Source organism: Alligator sinensis, unplaced genomic scaffold (genome assembly GCF_000455745.1).
Source record: "Alligator sinensis unplaced genomic scaffold, ASM45574v1 scaffold293_1, whole genome shotgun sequence".
Taxonomy (NCBI): Eukaryota; Metazoa; Chordata; order Crocodylia; family Alligatoridae; genus Alligator; species Alligator sinensis.
Genome location: NW_005842158.1, coordinates 31,618 through 52,092, shown reverse-complemented (window position 1 = coordinate 52,092; position 20,475 = coordinate 31,618). Strand labels below are relative to the sequence as shown.

At 44.4% G+C, this 20,475-nt stretch overlaps 1 protein-coding gene across 1 annotated transcript in view; it reads right to left on the bottom strand.

The window, feature by feature from the left end:
• Nucleotides 1-20,475, bottom strand: part of LOC102376036 (fibrocystin-like) — a gene marked incomplete at its 5' end in the record, with an annotated part of 317,838 nt that overhangs the window by 266,656 nt on the left and 30,707 nt on the right. Inside the window, one exon of the mRNA XM_025206503.1 lies at nt 9,338-9,494. Coding sequence (XP_025062288.1) covers nt 9,338-9,494 — 157 coding nt within the window. The remainder of the gene's footprint in view (nt 1-9,337; nt 9,495-20,475) is intronic.

Sequence of the window (20,475 nt, the reverse complement as noted above, 5' to 3'; positions counted from 1 at the left end):
GATGGCATGTGCTCCTTTGCAAGCTGGTTGGACTTTTTCCTTACAGTAGAGCTGCCAAGCAATGGTGATTCAGATCTGCAGCCCACATAAGCCTGCCAGCCCTGTCTCTTTTAGAGGCAGCCTCTTTACTCTGTCTCTCTCTCTACTCTGCCGCGACTGATTCAGGCTGGACATAAGAAAGAACTTCTTCACTGTCTGAGTCCCCAAGGTTTGGAATAGACTGCCGCTGGAGGCGATTCAAGCACCTACTTTGAATGCCTTCAAGACACATTTGGATGCTTATCTTGCTGGGATCCTATGATCTCTGCTGATTTCCTGCCCCTGGGGCAGGGGACTGGACTCGATGATCCTCCGGGGTCCCTTCCAGCCCAAAAGTCTATGAAATCTATGAAAAAGCAGTAAGGTAGCATCGCAGACACTTGGCCACACCTACCATATGCTCCGAAGGAAGAGCTAGCCAAACAGGAGAGCTCGGTATAGAACAGAAACAAGAACAGTGCATATTACATCAGGTGCTTTCAAAGTCAAGGATAATCACCCAGTTGAGTACGTCAAAATTGATATTACCCAAATATATAGTTTTCAGGTGCTCAGGAAACATCGGTCATGCGGGGGGACAAAGTAGTTGAAAGCAGAATAGACATTTGTTTACTCTGCAATAAGTTGAAAGGTGCTGTCAAACCCCAACACCTCAGCTCCAGAAGCAAGAGATTTGGCTCCTTCATTAGGGTTATTCTTTGAGGACAGACCCACAAAGGCTCCAAAAATTATGGAAACAAAATTGTTGCAATATGGGTACATGGCCTGCAGAACAGATTATCAGCCTTTCAGGGATCAACTCAAGTCAAACGCTTCATTTCCAGCAAAGAACAAGAAGCAATGGTCTCAAGTTGCAGCAAGGGAAGTTTAGGTTGGATATTAGGAAAAACTTTTTCACTAGGAGGGTGGTGAAGCACTGGATTGGGTTACCCAGAGAGGTGGTGGTATCTCCATCCTTGGAGGTTTTTAAGGCCCGGCTGCACAAAGTCCTGGCTGGGATGATCTAGTTGGGGCTGGTCCTGCTTGGAGCAGGGGGTTGGACTAGATGTGACCTCCTGATGTCCCTTCCGACCCTCATTTTCTATCATCTATAATTTTAAAGAAGAAAGGCCAGGCGGTGGACTGGGTTTCTCAAAAGAAACAGGCTCAACTGCTCAAGCCAGTCTCTGCATAATCTTGGGTGAAAGCACTCCAGTTCTTTGTGCTTCAGTCTCTTCCCTATATTCTGGTATTTACATTGCAAGTACCTAAAGACAAGGACTGTATCTTAATATATATTTGCTCAGCACCTACCATAACAGGGCTTTGATCTATGTGAGGGCCCAGCGGTTGGGGCACTGGACTGGGAGCTAAGAGATCACAGCTGTGTTCATTCTTCTGCCAAAGATTTCTTGCATGACTTTGGGCAACTCACTTGCATCCTATTTTCAAAGGGAATACACAAGATACCCTACTCTCAACTGAAATCAGTAGGATTATGTGCCTAAGCACCTTTGAGGATGTGGGACTTAGGGACAGATCTAGTTTGGTCTCAGACATGCCTATATTTAGGCCTCTCAGCACCTAAGGCTCCTCAGACCCAAAAAGTAAGCTGACATGACCAGATTCAGGTGCCTGGGATCCCTATACAGTCAATGGGGACATTTAGGAACTGCTGAAGAACAGTCTGGGTGGACTGAGTTTAGCACCTCGGTGCTTCACCCAGATAATGCAGAGAGGATGAACGCCTGAGAAAGCTCAGAGTCACCAAAAGGCAGCCAAGAGAAAACAATTAGGACAGGCACATGCCTGAACACCCATCCTTCACCAGAGTTGACTGCCTGTGATCCATTTAGCCTATTCATGCTTCTAAGATGGGCACTTAACTAACTACCAATGGTGGTGCCCAACTTTTTCCCAAAAAGCCTCTTAACTGGAGCACTCATCCAGAGATCAGAGACCTTCCTCAGCCTGAGGAACCTCCAAATCCATGGGTCTCACCTCCCAGGAGAGCGCCCTAATCTCTAGGCTAAATACGCATGGCACTCTCCATCTCTCCCATTAAATCTCAGGGTTTCCTCAAGTCAGCGACTGTCTTAGAACAGCTGGGTTGTTGAAGCTAGGCAAGGAAGAAGACATGGGCTCTGTGGGTAGAGAGAAAGCAAACAGGAGGGCGCCTGGCTTGAAGCTACTGGTTCTGGCATTCCCTTGGGAACGGTCCTGGACTCTTCATGCTTGTTAAGTTATTAGACAGTCATGGCTTTAAAGAAACAGCCCTTAGATAACTTAGCCTATTCAACAACCTAGCAATTAGGGTGCTCTTGGGAAGTGAGAGGTGTGGGTTTGAAGTATGCCTTGGGGCAAAGATGATCTCAACCCTGGGTCTCCCACTCCCTGAGCGAGCACCGTAATCATACATGGGCACTACCACCATTGTTTGTAAACTGACTTCAAAGCTGTTAGTGCAAGGTGGGCATCTCACCAGGACTAAACCAGTGGTGAAGTGGTAATTAGGCTCAAATTCAGTCACTTCTGGGCATGTCCAGCAGTCCCAGTATGCCCACCTAGTATACTTTGCAGTTCAAAATGGTAGTGCCACCTGAATGTAGCAAACTGCTGAGGTTGGTGACCTGCAGAGCACAGCCAAACCTAATGGTTCATGAGAATTTAGGCTCTACCTAAATCACATTTAGACACCTTCAAGACCAAACTGGATAAGGCCTTTAGTCTCTCTGGGTCTCATTTCCCAATCAGCATAAAGGGCAATGACAGTGTTTCTCTACCTCGCAATATCGTCATAGGTTCCAGAATAGTACCTGGGATAGATACAGGAAGATGCTGAGATCTTACTGTCAGATAATTAGCAGTAGTATCTGCTTCCAAAGACAGGCCTGATCCATTTCTCCTTGCCAGAAAGTGGAAGAAGAAGGGCCTGTACTCCCTAAGATTTCTGTCTCATCCCTGCAGGAGCTGAACATAATTCATTTTGTTAGCAGAACTGGGATTACCTTCTGCTGGTCAGCTAGAGATTAGCCTGAGAAGCCTCCAAGGAGTCTCAATAGCTACCAGAGATGTGGAAGAATCAATCTGGCTGGCAAGTAATAGCCCTCGGAGAACAACATACATGCTTTAAGTCTGCACCTAGGCTGAGCCCCAAACCAGAATTTACTGGTGGCAAGAAAAGCAGAAAAGCTGCCCAGTTCCTATAGTTCACAGACCTTACAAGTCTGAGACAGATTTTCTTGGCCTACAAGTAAAATCCCATTGAATAACACTGGCTTCCTGTAAAAAATGACTTCCCTTCTTTTCTCCCAGACACATAGGATTTTAAAACACTGTGGCTGTAATTAATGCTGAGCTGATGCACCTCAGTGTAACAAAGTAGGAGACCCTCCCGCAGTAACAAGGAGAGACAGGGCTGACTTTTTTTCTCCTTTAATTCTCAATTAAAATATACATTGGATGAAAATTTCCCATTAGCTGGTACTATTTGTACATCCCATGTTCTTTCTTTAATTAAAAAACATGCTTATTGCAATACTGCCAGAATCGCTTTTACGGTATTTTAATTGTAATGTCTCTGCCTGATTAAAAAAAGAAAATATGAACTAGAAACTGCCTGCAAATAGTATCTCAATGCACAGCTCAAATGGATTGAGCAAAATCAAAACATGGCAGAGAAAATCCAGCACCCTAGCCAGTCTGAAGACATGGGAAATAATATGGGGATGCTGAAAAAGTAGGTTGGGTAGTGACTGAATAGCAAAGGAGATAAGGACAGAGAGAAAATCTTTGTTACTCATGGGCTGCCAGTTCCAACTCAGCCTATATCAGCAGTCACTGCATTGTTTGCTGGCCGGTGTGAGTTTGGATAGGTATCACCAGCACGTTAAGAGTAACGGTGTCACAGGACAGTCAGAGGGAGGTCTTGCAGGAGTTAGTATGCAGGTTTTTCTCCTGTCTTTGGAGAAGAGGTGCTTGCCTAGATATGCCTGTAGGAACATATCTATATCATGTCTGAATGAAGACTATACAAGGATCCAGAATGTGCTGCCTTCGGGGAGAGGGTTGAAGATCCTTTCTAATAACCAGCAAACTTGATGGCATTAAACATAGGCTTCTTTAGAGCTGGCTGGCCTTCTACATTTAAATCTCTGTAATAAGCACCTGTGACCTGAGTTATCATGAAGACAAGGTGTTCTTCATTTCATTTCACCGGCCATTAAGGACCAGGAGTAAGAAGGTATGAACACTTCTCAGGGTCTCAGCTTGAGTCTAGGCAGATGGAAGAGGTGTTGTGGTTTCCACTGTGGCTACGCTTTGCTCATTAAATTCGACACCAGTGGAACAACTCACTGTTGTGTGCGCCAAATAAAATGATTGACAATACAGAATTTCAGTCCATTTTTTTTTCAAGGGTAGGTTTATTTCTCAAAACCAGAATACCTGAACATAAATCAAATGTGTAAAAGAGGTCCTTTCCCCAGACTCCGAATCTTCTACATGGACCTGTCTGAACCCTGCAGGTCTCTATCTTAATAGAGCTGGTAATTGGCTTTGCATCTAAGGACTATAGCATCATAGCTGACTTGGTCTCTGGCCTCAGGTCCATCACCTGTGTGGAACTAACTCCTCCTCCCTTAAACAGATGTTCAATAGGCATTGGTTGATGCCAAAAAAATGAATATGTTTAGCACATTTGTGAGTTAGAAGATCGGAAGCTGTTTTGTTGCTTATAAAATATGTTTTTTTTATGCTAATCATGCCCAGGAAATGAAAGGTACAGCCAGCATAAGGGGCACGCAGAAAAATATGAAAAATGGGATCCAAATCCAGCTCTTACCAGTGTAAATCTGAATTAATCCCATTGAAACAAATGGTTGATACCAGGGATGTTACACCAGGGGATGTATCATACTAGACCTGGCTTGTGTGTATACTCTCTTTCTAAAGCATCCACTACTTGCAACTGTTGGAGACAAAATACTGGGCTAGAGGGACCAATGGCCTGACTCAATATGTCACTTCTTGGACGAATCTACACAAGACACGTGAATGAGCATTACCCTAATTTAATACACATTATGGGCACATATCAACATGTGTGCACCCTTAACGTGCATTAAAAATGGTGAAATTAAGCTAATTGCAACTAAATTCAATACCTGCGAATGCACAATTAGTTAAAGCGTGTTAACACACATGTAGATGCAATCTGGCACTAACTTTAGTGCTAGGTCTGCCCCAGCATTAGGGGCACACAGCAGGGCTGCAGGGACTTGGCACTAACTTTAATGCCAACTCTCTGCACATATAGACACTTGCCAAAAATTGCTTAATGCACATTAGCTTAATGCACATTACATTTAGTCATGCTTAAATGCATGTGTAGATGTGCCCCTTGTGTTCTTACTCATGGCATTCTTGTCATTCTAGTCTGCAGAGAAAGAGGCAGGGACACATCCCCTATTCACCTGGTGACTTTGTCCCAGCTAATACTGCCTCCAGCCAATGGAGAAATACTGCATTAACCGTTATTGGTCTACCCAAAATCCGAGCCTCAACACACTGCTTAACATCAGTGTGTTGACAGGTAAGTGGCATCCCTAGCACAGCAACTCACATAGCAACTTTAAAGCTTTAAAGCCAAAGCCCTGCAATACTTATTCAAATCAAAGAGGGGTTTCCATTGGCCTTAATGAATGTAGCATCAGTCCAAGATACCTGTATTCAAAATGCTGGTCATGTCTTGAAAAGAAGGAAGGTCAACTGCTTAGTCTATAAACAATGTGTATATGACTGTAGGGAACAAAAATGCCTCAGCAAAGGAATGGACTACACAACCTCATGTGTTTTTCCATCTGGAATGTCAGTTATGTGTCCTTTTCAGCTTCAGATCCTGGTCCCGCACCAATAAAGCCATTGTCTCCAATGACAGCAAAACTAAGGTATAATTAAGGGTAATGTTGGGTGAATCTTAGAGCTCTTAACCCCTGGATTGTCTATCTATTAACAGCTGAAACTGGTTTTAAGCACTTGTTAGATGGCTCAAAGTTATGCTACTCTAAGGCAGAATTATCTCTGAGCAATGCTACCCAGCTCAAGTTGCACTACGGTGTAGACGCTCTAGGATACACCTTAGTGTAAACTCCCACCTTCCCCCCGCCAGCCCACATCAGGCCCACTGCCCGCCCTCCCCAGATCCCTGCTCATTTCCCCACATCCCTCAGTTTACTTGTGGCTGCCCATGCTCTCTGTCCTGGAGGAGCAGGCAGAGAAGGGTAAAACAGGCTGCCTGGCCTCCACTACTTCAGCTCCGTAAGTGCAGAGCAGCAACCGAGCCGTGCCTGCCGGGCAGGAAGGTTAAGCCTTCCCCGTCTGCTCCCCTGGGACAGACAGCCGGGCAGCTACAAGTAAGCGGGGCAGAGGGGCAGAGCTGGGCCGGAGGGAACCCTAAAGGGCAGGTCCAAAGCCCCAGGGGTAGGAGGAGAACCAGGGGAGGCCTGGAGGGCAGAAAGCAAGCCCAGAATGGGTGGGGGTATGGGTATTCTTACCTTTCCATCCTCCAGGCCCGTGCTGACCTGAAGTGTGACTGCACTCAACTCAAGCTAGCACCAAACTCAAGCTAGCACTAACACTGATCAACCTTTGTGTGGCTCACAGTGTCAGGTGTAACAAGGCCTTGAGTCATTCTCCATCAGGGCCTCGTTAAGAAAAGCAGTTGAGCACATGCTTATATGTAAGCACATAATTAAGTCCCCTTGCAGATGCTTTTCTGTACTGAAAATGTGATGATTCCTACCTGGGGCAGATAAGAGTTATTATTCCCATCTTGCAACTGGGGAAACAGGCAATTAAATGACATACCCAGACACCGAGTCAGTAACTCCTAGTATCTGGTAGCAGCTTAGACCTCAAGAGACTTTGGCTTTCTCTAATTCAAACTACATCAAAATGGCCAATACCAACCTAGTGTATGTGTTTATTGGGATGCAGATACTGGAGATGCGTAGAAAAAGCTTAAAACAAAAACATGGGACTCCAGGACATATATAACCAACCATGGTACATGATGTAATTTTGAGAGTAACTATCTCTAAAATACTGACATCATATTTTGACAAGAGCATCCGTTTTATAACATGGAACTATTCTGCATATGAAAAGGAGCATGATGAACGAAAGCATTGACATAAATATGAGATAAGCTCAAGCTATCAAGAGCCTGTTCCAAACTCAGCTGAAACCAACTGAAAGGTTCCCAGTGACTTACTGGGTTTTCGATCAAACCCAGAGTTCAGATTTGCATCTGAACTTGCCCAAAGTTCAAAAGCATCCTTACTTGGTATTCTACTCCTGATCTGGCCCATAGATTTGGGTTAAGCTCCAAAGTTTTGACAGGTATTTCCAAAATTTCCAGGACTTTGGATACTGGGTTTTAGTCCACACTCACCTCCAACATGTGCTACACATATGCATTTCATCATAATAATTTTATTTGGATTGAATAATTTCATTCCGTTTCCAGACTAAATGTCAGAGATTTAGGAGTGTCTGAATGGAGGGAAGAGAAATCAGGTTAAACTTTTTCATATTTGAGCAAAATTCTAGCTTATTTTTAACGGCATTTTCTTTCCAAAGGTGGAGATAAACCTAACAGTACTCCACCCAGCTATTTCTGAAGGCCTCTAATCCTATAACATAGTAAAACTGAAGGGAGAGGGAGCCATGTACCCTTCAGTAGTTAAACTCTCAGATTTTTTTTCCTAATGTGATCATTCTAAACTTTAGTAAAACGAACACGTAAAACCCTCCTCTTTACTCATGTCCATAATCCTTCACATGAAGTACCAATGACAGTTTAATGCTTATATCTTTTTTGGAGAAACTCTTTAATGGAGTACGAAGGTATCAACATTTACAATTTTGAAGCCTGGAAACGCCTACACATATGCTTAATTTTAAGCATACAAGCAGTCTCATTGAAATCTCTAGAGCAATTCACATGCTCAAAATTAAGTATATACACAGTGGGAGCATCTATACATCACCATACGGCATACTATGGCGATGTAGTGATCATGTGGGTCTACACGTGATTGCCAGCTATGTTGCCGTAATGGCAAACTGCCTGGCTATAGCGCACCGCCACAGCGACATAGCCGGTGAATGTAACCAGGCGCTTCCCATATGCCACAGTATGGGTGTCTACTGTGCCGTGTTTTAGTACTTCCCCCAAGCAAGTCTGAAAGTGTCAAGCATTGGTGGTTCAACGGTACAATTCCTGCCTCCCATGCACAAGACTTGGGCTCAATTCCCAGCGAACGCAGAGACTCCAGGTGATTGCTTTAGCTCAGTCCTGTGGTGCACCATGCAGGGTCTCTCACTGTGGGTGCTGAGGTCCTGGGTTCAGGTCCTGGCATCCCCCTGTTTCTTCATGGTAAGGGTAGCCAAAATTTGGTATGGGCCTCCAAGGGAGGTGGTGGTCTCTGCTACCTTAGGGGTCTTTAAGAGAAGGCTGGATAGGCATCTAGCTGCGGTCATCTGACCCTAGCACTCTTTAAGCTCCTGCCCAGGCAGGGGTTGGACTTGATGATCTGTTGAGGTCCCTTCCGACCCCAATATCTATGACATAGTGCAGTGCTAACATCACTGTACGGTGATGTGCACACATACCCAGTGTGTATGATCAGGACCTAATTTCCAGAGTGGGATATATCCAGTGGCTGAATGGCAGGTTTACTTTTATCCTTAACTTGATTTCAACAGCGTGACCTCTGTTTACACCAAGTCTGGATTTCAGTGAGCTGGCTGTGTAAGTACTGCAGAGACCTTACGCTCTCCTGCATAATTGTGCTCCATTATTTGCCCACTGCCAAGGATCTTGGATTATTTGTGACATTCTCTACCTGTGCCTTATCATTCTGCAGCATTCATTTCATCAGAGCTTTGGCAATGCACTCGCACCAACGATGACACGGAAAACCTGGTCGCTTATAGTTGCGAGCATCGCCAATCGTTGTGCGGGGGAACTGAGCGTTCATGAGTTACGAAAAAATAAAACGTTCTTCTTCACATTGTCGTGATGCTTCAAACAAGAAAAAGATGCCTTCTGCATGCAAAATAATTAAGCATATCCGCCCCCTCGCTATGTTAACCAAACACCGACGCATTGTCTCTTCCACCTCCTGTCTGACCAGGTGCCTTGCTACATCTTGGGAGCTAGGAAGTAGGGGCGCGGGGACTGGAGAGGGGGAGGGAGATCGTGACAATGAAACTCTACAGCTGGAAGAAAGGAACAAAAAAATAGTCCTCAGACCTTTGACATGCAGCAAGTTTAGGATGCCAGTGATGGTATCCAATAGCAACGTCTGGCCTCTTTCTACCGTGACGTTATCGCCATCTTGTGGTGGGTACCCATCAAGCCAGCTGGAGCTCTTAGACCACGGGCCGCAAAATCGGAGGCGAGCGTCTCTCTGAAAAGAGGAAAGAATCACGCTTAAAACTGACTTTTTACTTATGCACACCAAAATCCAAATGGGAGTAACTTTAAAATAGCTCACTTTGAAACAGAGTATAGCTTGGGACTCCTAAAGCAACCAAACCTGCAGTTAGGGGAGAATGGAACAAAGTTTTATGAGAAATATCTGAAATGAAGTTCATTTATTCTGGCAAGTTGATTGCACTAGTGATAGAAGATACTCATTCAGCAGCCAGCCCAGCCCATTTCCCCTTCCACATAAAATAGGAGAAAACAGGGGAAATCTACATTTCTCAGTGCGTTTTTCCTCCCTAAAACCAGAACTGGTGCAGAATCCAGCAGTCACAAGTACACCCAAAACAATCAGCTTGACGGGTGGCATTTAGAGTTGGTATTATTTTTCAAAGGCACTGCAGCCAGTTGTCCCTATTTATAGTGACATTCCTCTTTTCAAGTCCCTTTCCTCCTCTCTCTGCTTATTTGATATTATTATTGCCTTCTCCTCAGCAGCTCACACATTAGTTCCAAATGAAGCATGGGAAGAGGCATAATGCTGATTAACTTCAAAAACGGCAGACAAATAGCCTGGATCATCTACTCAGAGTGTGTGAATCGGCACCTGCGTGTTATCAGCCTAGCCCTCCATTTCCCTTCCTTAATTCCGGACTTTAATCGCATGCGTTGCAATGAAGGCTCGGCTGAATCCATGAAGATGAGCGCACATTCACAAACACTGAGAGGCAGACATACAGGCACAGAAAACAGCCCTCAGCCAGTTTGGGGGGAGATTTAATGTCGACGGTTTCATGGTTTTCATCAGGCTGTGGTTATCGCAAAGGAAAGACTTCCGGAGAGAAGCAAAACGAAGTACCTCATTTGCAAGCCCCTTGATGAAAGAGGCTGGTGTTCACAAAGGTTTTCCTACCTCCTCCCAGGCTGCATTCCCAAATAGAGTAGGTGGAATTTGTTCCATGAAACCTGTATGGAAAGGCCCCTTCAACTGCTCCTTAAAACTACAACCCTTTCCTCCTTAACACATCTCACCTCGAAACCCACCTGTGCCATTATTCTTACAAGCAACTACATGGCAACTATTGAGTATGTCAAGACATGCATTACATAAATGAGAAACCACAAAAGCGACCCCCTTTTGCTGCTGCACAAGTGTATATAATTGTACACTGAGCCATACATTTTTGCGGTCTCCTTCTCTCACGCCCTCCTTCCACTTACTAGACCCTACTCAACGGTCTACTTCACAGGTAGACCTAGGCCTACCACAAAAGCCAGGCCTAGACCTTCAGTGAAAGAAGCTCTTGGCAGCATGTTTAGAGAGCAAAGTTCATACTCTAACAAGGATAGGCCAGCTTTTGTAAAGCATTCACCACACCTATCCTCAGATCAAGGCAAGGATTGACACATGGGATTCACCTCTATGGTAGGAAGGTCTCTGTAGTAGAAAAGGCATTAAATCAAGACTCAGGAGACCTGGGTTACAATCTTGGTCCAGCCAAAAGCATCTTGTACCGATTAAGGCAAAGCACTTAACCTACTCTGGTCTCCAATGTTGATGTATGAAGGATGACACTTCCCTGGGTCACGGAGTGTTATCAGGATAAAACCATTAAGAGCAACCGAGTGCTTGGTCACCAAAGGGCCATGTGTGCTGGGACCTGCAAAAGCACTTGCCCCCTTCCCAAGTGATTCTTCTATGCCCTGCTGATTGCACCGGTCTGTTTAGGGATGCAGTCAAAGAGATGATTTTAATCAAGAAAGCCCCATGGGGCATGTCCCCAGATGCAGGGGTGTGCAGTTTGCCATGGCAAAAATAGCAGTGACACAAATTTGTGCCACTTACTGCCACTGCGCATGCCCCTGCACGTGGGGTTGGCATGGGGCAAATTGTCCCAGATGGGGTAGGGGAGGCTGAGGCTGCTGGTTCCAGCAGCCTTCTTTGGGATGCTGAGGGCCTCGTGGGGCAGCAGTGGCAACGATCAGCCTGGCTGATCGGAGCCTGGCTGGCAGCCAGCAGGGCTCTGGCCAGCTAGGCTCCGTTTCTGGCAGCGCGCACTGCTGCCCTGTGCGCCTCACCGCTTTTTGCAGTAATTTTTTTTTTTTTTTACACCAGGATCTCCCGGTGTCAGTTTTCAGTGCCACACTGTAAATCTGCAGCATGGCGAACAAGTTCACATGCTCTATGTGCAGTTTGAGGCCCCACAAACTGCATGTGCACACTCATTGGGATGCGCCCCTGGAGTTGTGCACCCAGCTACTTGAAAAGCTCTTTTCATCTGCCGTCACAATACGTGTGATAAATCAGGGGATGCTTCTGAAAATACTTCCCTGGTTTCCATATTGGTAAATTAAAGGCAGGTCATTCTCTGGGTCAGGGATATGCCCTTGTTAATGTTGTTACTTAAACAAAAAAAAAGTTTGAAAGAGGGTGCACTGCTAAGCACATCTTATTCAGCCAGGATTTTGCCTGAGTTCTGGTTTGAGTGAGTCAAATGTAATTTGTGTGGTGGAGATAGTCATTTTTTTCAATTCACTTGCCATCGGTCAGCTAACAAAGAAAAGCAGTCTGTCATAGAGACAGTTCCTACAACACCCAATGAGAGCAAGGGGTGCTGGAAAACATATGTTCAGGTAGAGATAAATTGAACATGATAGAAGTTTGTCAATAGGTAAAAGGGTGGTTATGAAAAGCACAGAGATCAATTATTCACCATTTCCCTCAGGTAGGACAAGCAATAATTAGCTTAATTTGCAGAAAACATGATTTGCAATATTAGAACAATATTATCATTATTATTACAATATTATTATAATCATATTATTATGATAATAATGATTACAATGTTACCCTTCCTACCTAGAAGGATAAGTAAGCACTGGAATACGCTACCTAAGGAGGTAAAAGCATGTTAAACAAATATCTCTAAGGGTTGGTCTAGGTATTCATAACAAATCTCAGAGCAGAGGGATGCAAGAGGTGATCGTTTCCAGACTTACATTTCTATCATTTAAAGTAAAGTATTTGCAATATTAGAATTAATCCATTGCACTCATCTCTCTCTGCTTCTTGGGATGCCTTTTTGGACTAAATCTTTTTTTTTCTTTTTTTAGGGATGAGCGAACCCCTGGATACCTTAGTCTAAACAGTATTATTTGTTTCCAGGAGTACAACAAAGTGTTGGGTGCTTTCCAAATATTTGGGAATGGGAAGGCTTGCTTTAAGGAATTAGACTGTAAATTTAGCTGGACATGCAGACAAAGTTTAGAGAGAAAGGGACACCAATATACAGAGTATATATAAATCAAGTCATAAAATCCTAGAATCCTAGAATTCAAAGAATCCTAGAAAATGAGGGTTGGAAGGGACCGTAGGAGGTCATCTAGTCCAACCCCCCTGCTCAAAGCAGGACCAGCCCCAACTAAATCATCCCAGCCAATTTATTTCACTGTGGAAGAAATGGGCCTTCAAGAAGGACTCAGATCTGGCCAGACTTGACGCCCTGAATACTAAATATTCATCACTTTAAAAACATAGGCTTCTCTTAGTAACAGAGTAATGGTGGGGAAAACAGATTATAAGAAGGAGGTCTTGGAAAATCAAGATTTATAAAGGACCCTTGGTAATGTAAATATATATTGCTTCATCGTATGCAGAATCCGCACAGCTAAGGGAACTGGTTTCCAATGGAAAACAAGCAAAACATGTTCAAGAAAAATCAAGAAATAAAACCGCTTCATTTCTTCTTCACCGCTTTGCAATATATTGCATCAGCACACACTCGTTTGAAAACTTGCTGGGCAAATCACCCTGTGCCTCAGTGGGCGTGCCTACATGTACCATCAGCAAGCAGCAAGAAAGTGTGGAGCTCATCACTCCGCAGTTTCTTGCTCCCGGGAAGCAACCAGGTGTGTGGTTTACACGTGTGCCCAGACTGCAGCACACTGAGCCAGGTCAGAGCAGCCCCAGGGGTCAGCCCACCCGGGGGTCAGCCTGCCAACCTGGGACTGCTCTCAATATGCTCAGCCTGCTGCGGAGGGGCTGGCTGGGGCATGAGGGTGCTTCAGTGTTGGGCTAGCCAGCAAGCCCTCGTGCCCCAGCCAGCCGGGTCAGCATCTACACGTGCGCTGCTTCTTGTGCATGAAAAAACTCTGCAGCAGGATAAGACTTGTATTTGCAAGTACTTCCCTGCTGCAGAGTTTAATAGTTGTGCGCACCCTAATAGGGTTAGGGTTAGTTAATGAGTCAACTGCTCAGTAAACATCTCCCACCATCTTACAGTTGATAGCTCCCTGTCTGACAGAGCCTCAGTCCATCGGTGTGATGCCTTTTGTAAAGAATTGCCATGAAATGGTTTGCCCTGTCCAAATCGGTGCTTTTAATGGGCTTGATCTCACACGCATTGAAATCGGGAAGGCTTCGTCCATTTGACTTCAACAAGCAAAGCATCTGATTCCTTAGGTTGTAATGGGCCTGGGCATAAAGAATATATTAAGTTGTTCTAGCTCTTAATGTTTAAATCTTGCTGTGGACTGCAAGACCCGTTAAAGAAATAAACACCATAACATTCAATGAAAACTGAGTCCCTTTCTGCTTTTTGGCTTCTTGTAAATGAAAGCTTCTCCTGGTTCCCAGAATTTCACCCTACCTCTTTCCATTTAGGTTCATTTATCTAACTATAGACTCTATAGACTATGTGGCTATAGTCCCTCTGTTTTCATACACATACACCTTCCCCCTGGTTAAAGGGGAGCTATCCCCAACACTCGATATACTGATGCTCCCAAGGCAAGTACGGATGCTTGCTGGAGTCCAGGAAGCTTCATCGGTCTTAAGAAACTAACTTGAAAATGAAATATGTGCACAAATAGCTGCTCCTTCCATTTATTTGTATCATTCTAGCACCTTGGGGCCCCACTGCGCAGGAGGCCACACGTACCCACCATGAGACAGGACCTGCCCCAAGGACCTTACAATCTAGACATACAAAAAAGACAAACTTCCTTATTTTATTCCTCCATGGGGAACTGCACCACAGGGAGGTTAAAAGATTTGCTAAGACCCTAAAGAAATGCAGTCCCTCAAACACAAGACCATCTCCCGCCCCCCGCCCTCCCCTCAAAGGAACTCTTACTCTTTGATTTATCTCTTTTTCCCCCTTTTTCTTGAGCTGGGAAGGACCTCAAAAGAACGCAGTGTGGTTTGGTGGACTGGGAACAGGACAGCAAGTCAGGAGCCCTGGATTTTATTCCTACCCCTACCATTGCCTGCTGGGATATGTGGAGCAAGCCTCTGCACTTCTGTTCCATCTTGTCCCCTTTCCCATTACCTAATTAGACAGTAAAACACCTATGTAGAGCTGGCCTTATGGGTGGGTGATGCGGGCACCTGCCCAGGGCGCCGTCATCAGGGGGGCGCTACATGCACATTTTCCCTAAGGCCAGCTCTGCACCTATGAATAGGCCTGGCCTCACACTGCCGAGCGGGGCAGCACCCAGCGCAATGGCAGCACTGGACACTACTAGCATATAAATAGCTATAAGGATGAGGCACCTTTATTACTGGTGTGTCCTGTATGATGCTAATCCTGACCAGGAGGGTAAGGCTACATGAGCACAGGCGGTAAATCACATTGTGAGCTCATAGCAAAGTGGCCAAGTAGTTATAACATATGATTAATAGCTGCATAGTCCTTGGCATCTCATGTGAGATGGGCCCAGGTAACACACTTCTTCATTGGGTAGCCTCTCCAGGTTTTGTCTCCTTCTCTTGATCACAGAGGAAAAACCCAATAATTGCAGTTAAGTGCTCGATCACCAGAGGACTGCATATGCTGAAAGATTTGGGAACATTTGCTCCTTCCTTCCCACTGCCAGGTTGAGGACCAAGGAGTGAGAAGAGTCACGAGCAGTTGTTCACAGCAGACAGGCTCTTCTTGTTGCTCTGGCTGGCACTGAGCGCTCGCCCGATGCTGTTATTTAAACCATACCTAGTAACACTGAGGAGCAGCAGCAGCTGCAGCAGCTGCAGCAACCAAGGTCGTGGCTGTCTGCCCTCCAGTGCATGTTTGTCTGATGAACCAGAAGGAGCCCCCAGAGCCAGTGGGAGCCAAGCACATGGAGCCGACTGTCACTTAAACTTTCTCTTTTCGGCTTTCATCTATTTTTATTGGGGGGACTTTTGGGGACTGCAGTGGCATGGACCTCGAAAGGCAAGATGCAGAGAAATGCCAATCTGCACAGAGCACATCTCAGTGACCGGGCTGTAGGTATTACTGGCTAGCTCTGTGAGTTGCAGTAAGTCAAATTCACACGCAGATCCCTACTTGCTTCGTACTTCATACTCAAATTACAACTCAGCGTGTTGCAACCACGACAGAATGTCTCCCCTGTGGTAGCTTTGATCCACCTTGAGTATAAACAGAGGTGATGTGAGCCCCAGATTTTGTCATCAAACAAGATTTAAGCATGCCCAGCCTTGGATCCAGATCAGGAGCTTGCAGTGAACTTTGAGTCAGAGCCAAGCCCAGGGACAGAGGGAGGCACGGCGCTCTTCTTAGGATTGCTTGCATGCTTCTGTTCTGAGTCTTTACATGTGGATACTTACCTTCCCTCTCCGTCTTTGCATTGCAGGTGTGCCAACATGATCTGACAAGCTGTAATTCTCATCACCTCATTGCAAGTGAGGCTTGTAAGGAAATAAAGGAAGAAGAGCCCTTGAATTAGTGCATAGAAAGGTCAGAGGCTCTGTGTGACCACAGATATGCCATCTGAAGTAGATATTCAATTCAGACCAAACCTAGGGGTCTCAAACAAGCACTAAACTAATGACTAGAAATGGGCTTCAGAGAGACTAAAATTCCCATTCATTCAGTAAGGCTAAACTTCCAAACAAAAATGTGTTTGTAAGCCCGCCATCCCCAACTCTGTGTAGCTCCAGGGTGCCCGGTTCACTGAATGCCTGGGAGAGGTAAGGAAGAATGGGTGAAAGCTCAAATTAAGTGAGCGAGCGAGCATGTGTGCACACATGCACACAGACACATATACATATATTTTACATACAGCTGAGATAATGAACATGAGGAATGCAGACAGTCTTAAACCCAGCATCACGGGTGCCCCTGTTTCACTAAGGCAGTAGTGAACGAATGCCCTGCCCTGTACTACATTGGGAGTATAAGACCCAACCCAAGATAGACATGAGCTTAGGAGTACTTTGGTCCTGTATAATGCCCCTTATGATAGCGAGGAGCACTAAAGCGCAGGGAGTTTTGTCTAGATTAAAATCAGGAGTCACTTGTTCTGCTCCCAGTTCTGACAAGAAGCTAATTTTTTTTCTGTGTGGCTTGTGAAAGGCACTTAGGGTCAGATCCTGTCCACCTAATCGATGCCCAAGTGTGATCTCATTCCACCTTACCTGAGTAACTGAAAAGCCGTTGCCATGCCTAGCTTTGTATCTTAGCCTTAAGGCTTAATTACAAAAAGCAGTGAGGAAGAAGAGGACCCATCACTTTTGTGTTAATAACTTTTTAGGGAGAGTGAAAGAGGATCATACTCAGGCTTCTCACTACCTTTTAGGTGCCCGATCAAAGACATAGGATTTGGCCCTTAATGTCTGTGCCTTGACTTCTCCACCTGTAAAACAGGGATACTAAGTCTTACCTCTTGTGATTATACTGATGATCAATCAATTCTCTGTAAAAAAAGTTCAAGCTAGAGCATAACAGACAAAATGTACTGGGTGAATACAATATATCATTACAGTAAATCCAATATCTTTTATTAGACCAACTCAAATAGTTGGAAAAATTCTTCTTAGCAAGCTTTACAGGTGCAAATACCCTTCCTCATCCTGACGAAAGGTGTTTGTGTCCAAAAGTTTGCTAAGAAGAATTTTTTTCCAACTATTTGAGTTAATCTAATAAAAGATATCGGAATTACCCAAAGAACCTTGTCTGCGGATGTCCTTAGACCAACACAGCTTCAACCTACACCCCTGAGACACATCATTAGCAACCCTGGTATATTGGTCCCATTATAGTTCAACTCACTACACTCAACCTCCCCTCCTGTATTACTTTTCTCAAGTTTCCAACAGGTTTATCTTCATGTTTTTTATTTGTTTTGGGTTTTTTTTAACTGTCATACAGTGTGGCTGCTATAAGGTAGCCCTGGGTTGGCTGCATTTCAGCTGCTGGTGAAGTGCTCTCTCTCTAGGGCATATACCTCACTTCATCTCAAGTACCAACCTGCGCTCTTTTGGAGAGCTAGCACCGACATAAAAGCAAACTAGATTATAACGATGACACCATTCTGGCCAAAAAGCAAGAAAGCCATTAAACTAAGACAGTTGGTAGCAATCCAGAAACTATAACACATATTTTGCTTGTTGTTATACCCAACCCTTTATTCACTGTCAATTTAAACTGAAGGTTTTTTGAAATGGGGACTCTCAAATCCAAACCCTACTGAAGTCAGTAACAGAATTTTCCCAATGACTTCAATGAGGACACAATTTCAACCGCTTGCCAGTAAGGCGCTGAACACGCTGATGGCATTATATACATGCATAGCAATAATCATTTAAAAAAAAAACCACCAAAATGTTTTCTTACATATATAAAAAAAAAAAAATCTATATATGGTTTCCTGCGATGCACTGCAGGAGTGGAGAACATCTTTAAGCACTGTGCTATTACCCGTTCCTAGTTATGCAGTGAACAAGTGAAGGGTTTTGAACACTACAGCCATATCAGAGAGATTGACACACACAAGGTAGCCTTTTCTTCTGGTGCTGACAGATTGCCATTTAACCAGCAAGTACAGAGAGCAAGTGTTTCTGTTCCCAGTCACCAGTGAGAGACAAGGTTAACATTTTAAGTGATGGAGTACAGTGTATATTTCCCCATGCTCTGGACCCAGGACTCCATGCCACATTTGAAAACACTTAATTTCAGTGATGGAATACATGGAGCTCACTTTCCAGGCTGTGAACTCTTGACAGCTCCTCAGTTTAATACAACAGGGAAACCATTTCCCCCTCCCCCTCTTCAATCTACCTGAAGGAAAGCAAAAAAAAAAAAAAAAAACCATATTTGGAGGGGACAAAAGGGAACGGGGTGTTTTATTATCCTAGATGTTTTTTACAAGGGAAGCGTTCACAGCCATCTGCTCTAATTATTCCTCCTGTATTGGCCATCATCTCCATGCAACAATAGAAATAATTATCTCCTCAAGGGCAAAAAAATATATATTTACAGAAGCAAACAAAATTTGATTATTTTTACCTCCTAGGGAAAAAAAAACCCAGAAACATCAAACTACTTCCTAATGAAGGAGCAATTAAGAAGGTGGTTAGAACATCTATAATTAAAACAGGCAAATTGGTGCAGGCTCTTCGCTCCTCAGCACATGCTCCATAAATATGCAAAATCTTATTCCCTGCACTGAACATGTTTAGTGTACAGGATACGCCCCAGCCCTCAGATGAGCCAGATTTGGCCGGTGGTGGCCCCTTTGGTCAAGTCCCACAGTCACGTTGGCACATATATAGTATCGAGACAAGGAACATTCAGTATTGCTTTGTATTTGCTCTTTCTCTACACTGCTACAAAGGTCAATTAAACCAGTGTAGACATTTCATGTAGTCAGCTGTAGGAGAAGTAGAAGTTTAGCTGTCAACAATCCTTAACATCAACTTTTTGGTACGAGCCATGACATCAGAATGGCACCATTGACACAAGCTGTGTATACTTCTTTTGGGAAGATATAAATTTAAAGCAATCTGTGCCCAGCAACCTCTACAAGGAGCTCCTTTCATATTCATTTAATTTGAATCTTATGGGTACACACTGCACTCAGGCTGGGGACAGAAATTATACATAGCCCAGTATAAGTGATCAGAAACTGGTTCAGATCTATAACACGCAAGTTCACTACACATAAATAACTTTCAAAATGGCCAAAACCGATTTAATATAAACCTGGATGGATGTAGTATCAGACTTTAATGATTTAGGTTAAATCGGTTTATTGAACTTCTGTCCCAGATCGTCTCCAGATTCAAGTTAACTCTCAGTCCTCCAGCATCCCAGGATGCTTTGCACCTCCCCCACAAACCTCCTTGCAGGGAGGGTGGGCTTGCCTTGGCCTAAGCTGTCTTCTCCAGCTGAGCAGGAAGGCATGCTGTAGTCCCCCCAGTTTCTAGTCTGAGCCACTGCAGGCATGTGGTTGCATTAACACAATCAAAACTGAATGTCTGTTCACTTGCTTATCGGTTCAATCTATGCAGCTTAGACTAACCTGCAAAGATTGAATCGATTCCACCTTGGGCTTTTTGATGGTCCTTACTTAGTCCATAAGGGAGGATACTAAACTTGTTGGGTGGAGAAGCAGCTGAGAAGTTGGAAGAAGGAAAACGATCTGGCACTTCCACGCAACCCTGAAAGGGCTCGTTCCAAGGTGGTCATCAGGCCAAATTCAGACACACTCAATAGACTGCCCTTCTTTATAGGATAGTAAGTAAGTGCAAGAGCAACTAATGTGTCATGTCTCAACACAGGTTTGCCACCAATTTCCACAGAACCAAGGTTAAGCCTCCTTCATCTAATAAAATAACTGACTGTGCTTGGCTACTAGCAGTTCAGACTATTTTAAATATTGAACCTGAATGCACTTAATGCACATTGCCTGATGGTCAAAAGGTGGTATAAAAACCTATGTGGAACAGAGCAGATTTGCCCTGCTTTATAATTTGTTCAGATACAGAACCCAGATCTGAATAGCTCATGGTCTTTCACAGCACAGAAAATCAACAATCCAGATACCCGCCAATTCAGCAAAGACTTCTGATTTTTCAAGTGGGGGTGGGGAACAGTGCTCACTAAATCACATGTCTGATGCCATCATTTACATCAATCCCAATTTAGGAAAACTGTAAGAAGAGCAAGGAGGAACGCAGGCAA